Raw genomic sequence first — 13778 nt, 5'->3', positions numbered from 1 at the left:
CAGCTAACAAGAGGTGGAGCCCAGATTTGAACCCAGGCAGCCTATTCTTACTCCCTCTGCCCTGTGGCTTCCAAGCAGTTTGTGAGCTCTGCTCCTAGCTCCTTCTGCCCTCTGCCCAGGACACCCTCCCCACATTCAGGTTCTCCTCCTTGCCTGGGGCTCTTCCCTGCCAAGACAGCTCCTCCCAAGAGGGAGCTGCAGGAGGCACCCCCACCGGTTCCCACCCCTAGAAAGGCCCATTGTGCCCGGTTTGCCCCCTCCCACGCCCACACGCACTCCGTCCCCTCCCCCAACCGAGCACCGTTGCCTTTCGTTCACAGTGATGGCTCCTGCGCCCAGGCCGGTGGGGGCATGGAGGACTCCGTGGTGGCAGCGGCGGCGGTGGCAGCCGGCAGACCCAGTGCCCATGTCCCGAAGGCTCAAGCCCAGGAGCTGCAGGAGGAGGAGGAGCGGCCGGGGGCGGGGGGTGCCTCCCCGCGGGCTGGCCCCCACCGCATGGCCTCCCCCGGCCGGCAGCAGCCTGCCCTGGCGACGGCGCTCTGCTCCCACGCCCCTGCCGCCTCCGATTACGAGCTCTCCCTTGACCTAAAGAATAAACAGGTACCCAGGGCCTCCAAGGGGGGCGGGAAGGGTGGTGAAGGGGCCCTGCCTTCGGGAGCTGTCCAGGGTACCATGGATCTCCCCAGTTGGGCCCATCTCTGCTGCAAGCACACCTCTTTTGCCACTAGTTCTCCCAAATTGAGCTAAGTAATCTGCGCTTCCATGTAGCCCAGTTCCTCAGGCAACCAGCCTTTACATGGCAGGGGTCACACCCTTGCAATGCCAGGCCCTTAGGCAGTGTGTCCAGGGCTCTGCTCCTCTCACCATGTGCAGGAAGCCTAAACTGCCCCACAAACCTCTAGGGAAGTGGCCCATTGTTCTTGGGGAAGTCCCTACCTCCATGTACTGTTTAAAAGAGATAGCCCAGCTTACATGCCCACCCAAGGGGCAAGCCCCATGAGTAGGCACACACAGGCTCAAATGGGGTGCAGAGACAGTGGTCTCCTCCAGACAGACTGAGGATTCCCAAGATTAACCCAGATTAGGGGAGTCCAAAGCTCTTCTATTGGAGAACAAATCCCATTGAGGGGTTCTAGGCTTCCATCTTCCACGGTTTGTCTTGGTTGACAACTAAGAGACCCGAAGAAAGATCTGTAAGTGTGTGTGTTTGCACCCGTGCGTGTGCACATGCTTAGAGAAAGACATCATGACTTGATATTGTTAATAAAGAGCATTGAACTTGGAGCCGTAGACATGGGGTCCAATCCTTGTTCTTACTCTAGTTAACTCTGACTTTGGGAATTCCAGTTAAGCACTCTGGACATTGGTTTCCTCATCAGCAAAATTGTGAATTAGTCGTTGAATCATCTCCAAGGTCCCTTCTAGCTCTAAAATGTGTAGGTTCTAAGAAAACATTCTTTAACTCAACAAAGTGAGTCTTTGGAAGGGAAGCTAGTAGAACGGTCACTAAGACTGAGTCAAGCCAAACCAACCTCATTTCTTTCTTTCGGCATCAATGCCAAGCTGCTATCCTGGCCAGCTGTAGGTGGAGTATCTGGCTTTCAGTAAAGTATTTGACAAAATCTCCCATGATATCCATGTGGACAAGGTGAGAAGTGGATTAGATAACAATAGAGTCAAATAAGTTGTTCTCAAACAGAAGTCTCAAAAAAATGTTAATTTTTCTATCAATGCCCATTCCTGGGACAGTGAGTGGGGCGCTGTCCTTGGTCCTGCCCTGTTCAACCATTTTGACAAAGCACTACTTTCTGATGACACAAAGCTAAAAGGGGATAGCTAATACCTTGACGATAAAATCCAAAACTTTAAAAAAAATCTTATGAGGGCAGAAAGATGGTTCAAATGAAATAAGGAAAAAGTCTAAAGTTCTGTTCTTAGCTTTGAAAAGCCCACAGCATTATTATAAGATGGGCAGGCTTGGTCCTGGGAGAAAGGCCTTAGGGCTTTAGTTGACTGTAAGCTCAAGATAATCAACATCGCGAAGCAGCTGCCAAAGAAGTGAGTGCAGCAGCCGTCTCAGCTGGGTAGATAAAGCCCCCAGTATAAGGGAGCAGCCGGCAGGAGCCAACGCTTCTTATTGGTCAGGGCCTCTCTGGAGCCCATGCTTGGTTCTGGGGGCTTTATTAAAGAGGTTCTGAGGCTCTCCTAAGAAGGAAAACAGGATTGGCTGAGTCATGTGGAGAACTGTAGACATGAAAACAAGTTTTAAATATGAGGAGCAAGCATGTGAAAAAGGGATTAGATGTATTTTCTATCATTCCAGGCAAAAATAGTGGTACTAATGTGTGAAAACTATGGAGAGAAAGCTTTTAGCTCAATTAACAATTAGAGTTGTTAAAAATATAAAATGTCCTGCTTGTGAGGTAATGAGTTCTGCGTTCTGGGAATACCTATGCAGGGGCTGGAAGACAGTCCATCTGGAACACTACAGTGTGATGTGGGTGGTCAGTTGGCCCAGATGAGAGAGACTCTCAATTCCACATGCCTCTGCTCCTTGAGGACAGAGACCGTCTCTTATTCCTCTCTGTACCCTTCCAGCATCTAGCAGAGTGTCTCAGACATAGTAAGAGCTCATTGAGTGAATATTTTTTTAATAACTATGATGTGCAAAGCAACAAGGGAATGGGGTACCAAAAAGAAAAAAACGTGGTCCTTGCCTGCCCCCCAAATAGATTATCGTTCAGTTTAAGGAGTACCCAACTAACAATGCCAAAGGAAACTCATGCTTCAGCAGGAGGTTAGTTTAATTCTGCCTGACTAGGTAGGATATGGAGAGTTGTACAGGACTCTGATTGGTACTATGGACCTTTTTTATAGTGGACATAATTCTAATAGATGAGTTTGCAAATTGGGCCAGCAGGAGTGGGGCAGGAAAGGTGAGGTTGGTAGAGAGTGTGACAGGAGCCCTGGTGCTGAGAAAACTCAGCCTTGAGGAACAGCTCACCTCCCCTGGCTCATGTATTTCTCTAGGCTGAGCATAGGCTAGGGGTGGAAGGAAAAGGGCACAAAGGGATTGAAGGGGCTGGAGCAAAGTGATTAAAAACAGGGCACTCATTTACAAGAGATGAAGCTCTGCTATTTTCTCTTCTGCAAATGAACTATGTGACCTTGGGCAAGTTGCTTAACTTCCCTGAGCCTCAGTTGCCTCATATCTTTGGGGCTTTGTACATGCTGTTCCCTTTGTCTCTACTGCTAACGTTCGTACTCCCCCCACATCTTGCACTTGGCCTCCATTACTCTGCCTCCTGCTTTAGGACTCTCTTTTGGGGCCCCCTCCTCCTCCCTGACAGCTCTCCCTGCCCTCTCAAGGCTGCTTTGGATGCTGCGAAGGAGCACCCAGGTGTTCCCTATCATAGCCCTTCAGTGCTATATCCTCCTCTCCCGTTGGCTTGAGTCCTCCTTGAAGGCAGGTGCATGACTTTTCATCATTATATCCCCGGTTCCTGGAGTGAAGAAACTGCTTCACAGATGAAAAGGGGAAAATAGTAACTCGGAGACCGAAGGGGATGGGGATGGGCTTGAAGCCTGGGGCCAGGACCTGACTCTACCTTCGGTTTCTTTGAGAGCTAGAATTTGGTATTCTTTTTTTCCTTTTTTTTTTAAGATTGGCCCTGAGCTAACATCAGTTGCCAATCTTCTTTTTTCTTCTTCTTCTCCCCAAACCCACCAGTACATAGTTGTATATATTCCAGTGGTAGGTCCTTCTAGTTCTGCTATGCGCCTCATTGTGGCTCGATGAGTGGTGCTAGGTCCTCACCCAGTATCGGGAACAGTGAAGCCCGGGGCCACCAAAGCGGAGTGTGGGAACTTAACCGCTTGGCCTTGGGGCCGGCCCCTAGAATTTGGTATTCTGATCCTGTGATCCCTGCCAGTCACACAAATCCTGTAGTCCTTGGACCAGAAGGAATCTTGGACAACCATTATCTCCCCAATCCACCAACCTGCCAGGCCCGTTCCATCAGCCAGTCCAGAATCCCAGGCATTTTCTGTGGCTCCTCTCTCTCCCCCGCATCTGCTCCATCCCCAAACCCCACTGATGCTACCTTTTAACAATTTCCCAAATCCCACCTCTCCTGCCAACCCCACTGCCCCCACCTTAGTCCAGGCCACCATCATCTCTGGCCAGTGCCCTTCAGGAACCTCCTGCAGGTTCCCCTGCTTTCAGCTGGGCCTCTTCCAACTGGATCTCCGCTCTGCTGCTGAATCCCCTTATAAAGAGCACATCTGATCATGGTGTTGCCCTGTGTGAGAGCCTTCCAGGGCTCCCCATCGTGTGCAGGATGGACTTCTCCAGGCTCTTCTACCAGCCCACGTCCTGCCTTGCTCCCCCTCAGGGTTCCAGCCATTCCTATTTGCCTTTCCCCAAATCTCCATGCCGTCCATTGCCTCTGGGCCTTCACATATTTTATTTCCTCTTTTGGGAATTCTCCCACAAGTCCCCCAATCATGCTTTGCCTGGGTGATCTCTCCTCACACTCAGGTATCCCCGAACCTGGCTGTGTGCTTTCACTGAGTGCCCTATGGCTGACTCTGTGCCATTCTGGTGGTGGTCCCACTCACACGGGCAGGACCATGTTGTTCCCAGGGCTGCCACAGAGTCGAGCAGGTTGTGCAGCCTCCAGGGGTGCCATTCACTTCAAAGTCTGTGTGAGGAGCAAAGTACTCCATGGTACTGTGCACTGGGTGCTGCTCTGCTCCTGCCCACCATTGTTTTCTTGCACCCAGCACAGTCTCTGGTGCCTAGGAATGCTCGATATCGGAGGAACACATGAACGAAAGAACAAACAAATGAACGAATGAATGAGTCAGGCCCGCCCAGGCTTCCCTGTTCTCCCCGGCCCCATGCACCTGCTGGCTCCTTCCTCAGCCCCTGCCCATAGTCGCACAGAGAGCAGGTCCTCCTGACAGCTTCTCTCATCCTCAGCTCCCTCTGCCCTCAACTCTCTCACTTCACCTCACAGTGATCCTTGAGGCTACAGCCTTGGGGAACAGGGAGGGAACATGCAGATCCCCTTGGGGGGCCCTTTAGGGAAGCGTCTGTGGCAAGGATATAGAGGGCACGGGAGTGATTTCCTAGTCATTTCCAGGAGTGATTTATGCAGGTTCTCCAGGCAGTTTGTATCCTGTTCTCTGTCACGGTGGGGGAGCAGCCCATTGGAGCCCAGCTGGGATGTCCAAATTGCAAAGCTCTCTGTGCTGTCCACGCCGGGGAACATGGAGCTGCAGTCAGTAGCATCCAGGTCCTGCTCCCCAAGTCAGGGTCCTGGGTGGAAACCATGTTCCCTTCTGGAGAGCAGCCCCTTCCCCACGTTTCTCCCATACCCAAAGCCTCAGAGTCCAGCCTCACCGTGGGGTGCCTCTCAAGGGGAGAAGTGGCGGCTATGTTTTCAACCCTCTGGGCTTCGGTTTCCTCATTTGTGAAATGAGAGGTTGTACAGGAGTGTATCCAAGGCTTCTTCCCACTCCGAGAGTGAGATTTGTACCACAGACGGGGAGGGCAGCAGAGGGCCAGCCGACAGACGATGGTGGCAATGGTGGCGAAGGCAAGTCACAGCAGGGGCTGACCGTCTGCTCAGCTGCTTTCAGCTCAGGGGGCAGTATTGCACAGCTGCTCTGTCCTGGCCCTGTGCAAGGCCGGGGGACACCACGATGCAGGACACAGCCCCGGTCCTCAGGGAGCTCACATTCCAGCAGTGGGCGCTGACAGCTACCCAGCACTAGTGAGCACCAGCAGCATTAACTGAGTGTTGGGCACAATGCTAAGCACTGTGCACGCATCGTCTCCCCAGATCTGCATGATTCTCTGTGAGAGAGGTACTGTTGCTATCCCCATTTTAGGAATGAGAAAACAGACTTAATGATATTAAGAACTTACCCAAGGACACATTCCTAGGTATGCATCCCCGGTGCAGCCAAGACTTGGACCCAAAGCCCATGATTTTAACCCAGCACCTTCTCCATGGAAGCAGTGCACAGGGCACTATGGGGGCCCTGGAGAGGGCAAGCAGCCCAACCTGGGGTTCGAAGCAGGCTTCCTGGAGCAGCTCGACCTGAGGCAGTCTCTGTGACAGAGGAGGAGCCGAGCTGTAGTATCCTGTCGGCTACCTGGCTGTACTCAGGAGAGGTTCCCAAGGCCTCAGTGCCCTGCTATCTTGAGCGCTTTCTGTATTTTGGACAGTGGGCATGGAGGTGGGCGCACAGAGAAGACACAGGCGTCACAGCCCTGCCCAGTGCAGGCTGACCTCTCCTGTGGGCCCCCCAGCATCTCCAAAGCTCCTCACCCTTCCCCAGACTCTGCTCCTCAGCCTCACGTGAGGTTTCCCTTGCCCAGTTCTGCAGGCTGACACCATGTAATGCTTTAATGTGCTCAGTTGAGAAATCTTGGATCAGAGGAAATCCTTGCTTACATTTGAAAGCCCCCCCGGGCCAACTCCCCCAGGTTCCTCAGCACTGTGGCCCCACAGCCAGCCGCTCTTCCCCCCCCTCCCCCGACTTGGCGGCTGTCTCTCAGCAGCCCTCATCAGGTTCAGCCGCTGCAGCAACCTGAAAAGAGGGAGCATGTTCTAATTAACACTGAGAGGCTCATTAGAGAGACAGAGTCCCCTCAGCCCCCTCCACTGCTTCTTCTGGCAGAAGCTGAGAGATTGCTCTCTTGGGAGGAGGCGAGGCCGCAATTACCCATGATTCATGGGGTTTAGAGAGAAGTGAGCAGAGCTGCTCCTTGGCCACTGGGCCCAGAGACCCCTCACTCCCAGGGGCCATCGTCCCCTCCCACATCCATCTCTCTCAGCTCTCTGACCTCGTCCTGGTTAAGAACAGGGTTAGGGTGGATGGGAGGGCCTGGCTGGGGTGGATGGAGCTGACCTGGGGCCCTCTGAGAGTGGGGGAAGGGGAATGCACGGCAGAGGGAGAGAGGCAGCATTTGACTTCAAGCCCAGGTCTGGGGAGAGTCTGGATTTTTATTTCCCCTGGGGCATAAGAGAGTTCCATTTAGTTCATGTCGGCAAACATTTATTAAGCCCCAGCCATGGATCTGGCTCAGCGCTGGGCACCAGGGATGCAGAGACAGATAATACTACCCTGCCTGTGAGGGACAGTCTGTGGGTGCTGATAGAGCATTGAGGGTGGGCTGCAAAGGATGCAGTTGGGGATATTGCAGGCTCTGGGTGCTGCAGGCACAAGGCTGGAATAAATGGGAGATGATTGTGTTAAATGAATTGGAAAAATGCTGAAGATCCAACTGAATTCCAGTACCTTCGTGAGCAGGTGCTCGGTGCCAGGCTCTGTGCTGGGTGCTCTGCATGAACCAGATGATGACTGAGACATATCTTGTGCCCTGTTGGAGTCTGGGAGAGCAGCAGGGGAGGGAAGGATGGGTTAGATAAATATCATAGAGATTTGTGGAGAAAACTGAATGTCAAAGAGAAGTATGAAACAACATTCTCTCTGGGGGCCCAAGGTGGGGAGACCCGTCTGGTTGGCGGATTGGAAAGGCTTCTGTGGTGTTACATGGACTCTGTGCTGCAGTAGAGGCTGGGAGGTGGGCCGGGCCAGATTGCTCAGCATCAGAATGCCAGGAGGAAGCATTTATACTTCTTTTGGGCAATGGCCTCCAGCAACAAACGGCCTGTAAACACATCTGCTCTTGGGAAGCACTGACCAGATCAGGGTACTATAGTAAAGGTGGATGGCAGGGGTGAGAAGGAAGCAGAGAGGCGGTGAGGAGCCTGCCGGAGTGGTCCAAGTGGGGAGCAAAAGAGAGCCCCGCGTGCTGACAGTCTGGTGGAACGGTCATGGTGATAGCAAAAGGTATGCAGGGAGTGGAGGTGGGGGGGCGGGGTGGCTATAGGACTTTGAGGCTGACAAATGCAGAGGATGGGGCAAAGGAGGACCCAAGGACAAATGCAGGGTTCCCAGGCTGGATGGCATCACAGCCAAGGTCCTGTTAGGCAAATAAGGAAGTCATTAAACGCTGGTTTGAGTGAGGTGGGGAAAGAAAACGGCTTTGTATAGACAGACAGAGGGACCCACAGGCTGTGGGAAATGCAGGTCCAGAATCAAGGCCAGGAATGGAGATTTGACAGTCATTCACGGAGTCATCATGTCCTCAAATAGCTACCACTTACTGGACACCTACTATGTGCCAGGTGCTATATGAAATAGTTTAATCCTCGCAACAAGCTACAGCATCAGCAGGATTAGCCTCATTTGACAGATAAGAAAACTGAGAGTCAGAGATGTTTAGAAACTTGTCCAAGATCAACCAGCGGGAAGGAGGTAGATTTAGGACTGGGTATTTCCCCTATGGATTGCTCATCAACCCATTAGAGTGAATTATGACAGTGACAAGGTTCTCAGACAAGAAGGAAGAAGCTATTAGCCTGTGGAACATCTTTAGAGTTGCCACAAAGGCTCTGCCTGACATAGGTACCCTCTCAATTAGTTGTTAATTATCAGCTACCAGGGGCTGCTCTAATGACTTCCAACATGGAAGTCGTGGATGATGTCCAGAAGTGCTTGGGAAAATAACATGAATGTGTCTGGGGAATGGAAGTTGTCACGTGTATGACTTGTAACTAGCATACTTGGGGATTTTCTGGTGAGAATATAGGATTAAAGAGCTGCGTGGAGACAGGAAAACCAAGATAGACTGGGCCATGAGAGCTGAGAACAGAGTTTCAAGGTGATAAAGATGTCAAGAGCTGTAGAAAGGAAGGAGGGGCAAGCTTGAGGATGGGCCATTGGATGTAGTGATTAAGGGTCATTGGTGACCTTCCTGAGAGTCATTTTAGAAGACTGGTAGGAGAGGCAGACTGTGAGGGGTCAGGGCCTGCGGGGGTGGATTGGCAGGTGGGTGTTTGCTCATGGAGTGAGGCAGAGGGTGTAGACGAGTCCTCCAAGAAGTTTGGTGGGAACAGAAAGAGATTGGGCTAGTGGGCCAGAGCAGGGAAGCCAAGCAGAGTTGTGTCTCGGCCTGGGGAGATCTGAGAGGGCCTGTAGGCTGTGGAAAGGGGCCAATGTTGGCATGGAGGTTGGAAACGCAAGTAAAAGAGAGACTAGAGGATGAAGGGAACTTACAAAGGAGGCAAGAGAGGGTAAGATCATCAGCTCCAGGAGAGGAAAATTACAGGTGAGATTAGGAAGGTCTTTAAGAGTCACAAAGGTAACTTTGGAAGTAGTTCTTTATCTAATAAGTATTCCTTGAAGGCCTACTCTGTGCTGTGCACTCTCCAAGCACCGGGGATAAAGCAGTGAACATGTCAGGCAAAGTCTCTGCTTCGTGGGGCTTACCTTCCAGTGGAGGACTTGATGGAACAGATTTAAGAATTTAAAAGCTGGCTTTCTTCTCTGCTTGGGTGAAGCAAGGATGTGGGCTGGTAGAAGAGGTCTCCTTGGGTTGTCTTAGCCAGCCTTCTGCCTCCAAACAGGATGATACTATGCCAGGGGGATGGACCTCTTTATCGTTTTGGAGACATCTCAGGCAGTGGGATTTCATACCTTCCCTCTGTTGCCGAAAGCATCTCATAACCTATAAAGAATGCTCTTGGGCCCAGGATTTCCCTATAAGTATAAATAGGCCAGGTAGGAAGGAGATGTGAATTCCTGCGCAGTGTCAGTTTCTCATGGTGGCTGGGGAGGGGTAAAAGGGAGATAGAAATGGAGAGAGAAGGAGGCAGTGAAGTGGTCAGTTCCCCTCACTCTACACTTCCTGTTGAGGACTTTCCCGCCTGAGCCAAGGCCAATCTCCATTCCGGCCTCAGGGAACCTGCCGGAGTCCCGCAGGGAGAACCAGTGGAGCTACAGTGCCCTATCCCTTCTGGGGTGACTTCTGCAAAAGCAGGAACAGAATGCCTCAGGGGTAGACATCTGTTTCTCCGGAGCTCCTGGGTACACGAGGGTGTATCTGGATAGAGACCCCGTAGGCAAATGTCCAAATGGTGTGGCAGGCAGAACTCTCAGAGGGCTCCCAAGATGCCTGCCCCTTTGTGTGTGCACACTGCAAGATCCCCCCACCTCCAGATGTGGGCGGGACTAGAGACTAGAGGGGACATTGCTCCTATGATTAGGTCACCAATCAGTCAATGCTGCATCAAGCAAAAGGGCAACCAGCCTGGGGGCCTGAACTAATCAGGTGAACCCTTTAAAAGAAGGTGAAGCATCAGAGAGACGCTCTCCTGTCAGTCTTGAAGGGACAAATAACCACGTTGTGAAGATGCCATCTGGCCGAGGGTCTGGTAACTGAGGTCCCCAGTCTTATAATCTCAAGGAGCTGAATTCTGCCAACAACAGTGAGCTTGGAAGAAGACCCTGAGCCTTCACATGAGACTGACACCCCGATTTCAGCCTGGTGAGATCCTGAGGAGAGAACCCAGTTGAGATATGCCCAGGCTGCTGACCTGTAGAACTGTGAGGAAACACATGCGGGTTCTTCTAAGCCGCTAAATTTGTGGTAATTTGTTCTGCAGCAGTAAATAACAAATACACTTGGTATGATTCTTGAAAGCAGCCTGAAGGCCTATGGTATGAGGATCATGGGGACCAGGAGAACTTCCTGCCTTCTGCTTAAGGCCTTGTACCTTGTGAAATGAAAATATTCTGGAAGGAGTCACATAGGAAGCCTTTTTGGCCATTCAAACTTTAATATGAATAAGTTCCCCAACTATCTTTGGAGAGGAGGGTTGGATGTGGGGAGAGAAAGCACTAGCTTTGAGGATGGGGAAGGGCGCTGAAAGGCAAGACTAAGAGAGCTGAAGACAAGATTGAGGACATCCCATTTTACCTGGGACTGTCCCTGGGGATGCGGATTGTATCTGTGCCATCTCCTGGGCTAGGAGGGTACCTCTGCTGGTCCAGCTGTGGGGCACCCACAGGGAGGGAGCAGAGGGCATTGCTGGGGTTGTGGGGAGGCAGCCACTCCAGCTGTGGTCCCTGGTGGGTAGGGTGGAGCAGGGAGCAGAGTGGAGGTTCCCTGTGTTGGAGAATGAAATTGGGCCCATCTGTACCCCTCCCCACTCATGACCCCGGGGGAACATGAGCAATGATGTTGTTCTTGGCTCAAATTGTTCATCTCAGCCCAGCCATCCTGATTCTTAGTTCAGGAATGACACTGTATGTCAGTGCAGAGTATGGCTGTGAACAGGACACAATTTCAGGGCCCAGGAACACTTCCTCATTTCCCAAACTTCCCTGAGGACGATTGGAGCCCACAGCGCTACCGCTATGTCCATCCCCTTACCATAGGCCTCATCTGTTATCTAAATACAAAAACCTCCAGGAAGGGGCATTGTGAAATGTTATTGGTTATTCACACCACACCTCAGGGAGAATGTCTTTCTAGTCCTTTCCTGAGAGGTATTGATAAGGGAGAAAAAGTGAGAGCACAGCAACCCAAAGAGGAGAAAAGACCACAGACAGGGAGACAGACTGAGAGGAGGTGAGTAAGGGCCTTGAAGACAAACTGGCACCACATCCTGAGTTCAGACCCGCCCAGATGAGGTAACATGCCCTCCCGTCCCCCGCCCCAGCCAGCCCCCCAAGCCCTGCCCTGGTTGTACAGCTCCCATTGTTGAGAACAGAGGGCACTCGAATTGTGGAGCATGGCAGCCTAGAGGGGCTCCTGCTCTTGACACAGCCATCCATCACCCATCCACCTTTTTATTAAATTCACATTTATTGAGCACCTACCCTGTGCCAGCCCCTGGGCTGGGTACCGGGAACACAGAGATGATAAAGCCCCCGGGAACTACCCCAAAGCAGTGACACGAATGCTGAGAGGCAACACAGGTGAACGGAATAGCAACAACTTCTTAAGCATTTTTTATCATTTTTAAATGTACACGACAGTAGAAAGAATAGTGTAATAAAGTCCCATATAACCATCACCCAGCTCCAACTATTTTTTAAAAATTATTTTATTGAGGTCCCATTGGCTTATAACATTATGTAAATTTCAAGTGTACATTATTATATTTCAGTTTCTGTAGTAAGCTGCGACGTGTTCACCACCAATAGTCGTTTCCACCCATCCAACTATTTTATCAATATTGTTTCATACAACCCCTCCACTTTTTTTGACAGAGTATTTCAATACAAATTCAAGATATCGCGCATTTCATCCGTAACTACGTCCGTATGCGTCTCTGATACGAACATTCTAAAGTCGCCCCCACAGCAGCAATATCTGACCACCATCAGCAGCACCTGTCTCCCCTGCCCTGAGGCCTTACCAAGCCCGCAATCCAATCCCACATCCCACATCCCACACCCCACACCTCTGGGGGTCTTGCCAAGGACCTGGTATCTCAGGCCTTGACAGGCTAGGAGTGTTCGACTCGAGCCCCTCAGTGCCCCCCAACCCCCAGCTGTGCGTTCCTCGGCGCTGCCGGGCAGCCACCAGCACCGCCTTTCGCCTTTCGGAGGAGCTGTATAGCACGCCTTCCGTAACCGCGCTTCCTCCTCTCCGTCCTCCTTGCAGATTGAAATGCTAGAACACAAGTACGGAGGCCACCTGGTGTCCCGGCGCGCCGCTTGCACCATCCAAACCGCCTTCCGCCAGTACCAGCTCAGCAAGAACTTCGAGAAGATCCGCAACTCGCTGCTGGAGAGCCGCCTGCCGCGGCGGATCTCCCTGCGCAAGGTGCGGGCGCCCACGGCCGAGAGCCTGGCGGCCGAGAAGGCGCTCATGGAGGGCTACGGCCTCATGGGGCTGCCGCTGGTGCGCTCGCCCTCCCTGCCGCCCACCTTCGCGGGCACGCTCACCGAGCTGGAGGACTCCTTCACCGAGCAGGTGCAGTCCCTGGCCAAGTCCATCGACGACGCCCTCAGCACCTGGAGCCTCAAAACCATGTGCTCCCTGCAGGAGAGCGGCGCTTACCAGATCCACCAGGCCCTGCACGCGGGCGCCGGGCCTCCAGGCCTGGAGGAGCTGCGGGAGACCGACAGTGCCCACCCGGGGCCCGGGGAAGAGGCCACCGAGGCCGCCGGCCTGCCCCAGGGCCACAGCAGCACCCTCATGATGGCTTTCCGAGATGTCACCGTGCAGATCGCCAACCAGAACATCTCTGTCTCCTCCTCCACGGCTCTGTCGGTGGCCAACTGTCTGGGCGCCCAGACGGCCCAGACCCCAGCAGAGTCCACCAGCGGCAAAGCCGAGCCAGGCGATGCCCGGGGACAGGAGGCCCCGGGGGCCACCACCGCGGGGGAGGGGGACGCGTCCGCCGAGAACACGTGCGCAGAGGCCGGAGCTGACGGGGTCCTGCGAGCCAACCGACCTGGGCCGGCAGAGGTGGTGGTGGAGGAGGCGGCGCCCGAGGCCGCGGAGGCAGAGGAGGCCGAGGAGGAAGAGGAGGCAGGGGAGGCGGGGAAAGCGGCCGAGGCTGAGGCCGGCGACCATTTAGAGCAGCTGAGCAGCAGCAGCACGTCCACCAAGTCCGCCAAGTCGGGCTCGGAAGTGTCAGCCTCGGCCTCCAAGGAAGCCCTGCAGGCCATGATCCTGAGCCTGCCGCGCTACCACTGCGAGAACCCGGCCAGCTGCAAGTCGCCCACGCTCTCCACCGACACGCTGCGCAAGCGGCTCTACCGCATCGGCCTCAACCTCTTCAATATGTAAGTGTCCTGGCTCCAGAGCTCCACGGAGTCCTGGGGAGGCCCCCGGGGGAAGGGAAGAAGAGGGGGGACTCGCAGTTACAGGTGAGCGCGGTGCCAGGGAATTGGCCACG

The 13778-nt window shown here is 53.2% G+C and overlaps 1 protein-coding gene across 7 annotated transcripts in view; it reads left to right on the top strand.

Moving 5' to 3' along the window:
• IQSEC3 (IQ motif and Sec7 domain ArfGEF 3) overlaps positions 1-13778 on the top strand; it is a 110047-nt gene that overhangs the window by 52738 nt on the left and 43531 nt on the right. For 5 of the 7 annotated variants that reach the window (XR_011439917.1, XR_011439916.1, XR_011439915.1 and 2 more), the window contains exons 3-4: positions 321-600; positions 12536-13665. Coding sequence is in view for 3 of the 7 variants with exons in the window: in XM_023642969.2 (XP_023498737.2) it covers positions 321-600; positions 12536-13665 (1410 nt within the window). In the remaining 4 variants the exon portion in view is untranslated. The remainder of the gene's footprint in view (positions 1-320; positions 601-12535; positions 13666-13778) is intronic. The other 2 variants (XR_011439918.1, XM_070270846.1) reach the window with 1 other exon arrangement.

The sequence above is a fragment of the Equus caballus genome, chromosome 6, assembly GCF_041296265.1.
Source record: "Equus caballus isolate H_3958 breed thoroughbred chromosome 6, TB-T2T, whole genome shotgun sequence".
Taxonomy (NCBI): Eukaryota; Metazoa; Chordata; class Mammalia; order Perissodactyla; family Equidae; genus Equus; species Equus caballus.
The sequence above is the reverse complement of the archived record's forward strand: the minus strand, read 5'-3'. Positions and strand labels throughout refer to the sequence as shown.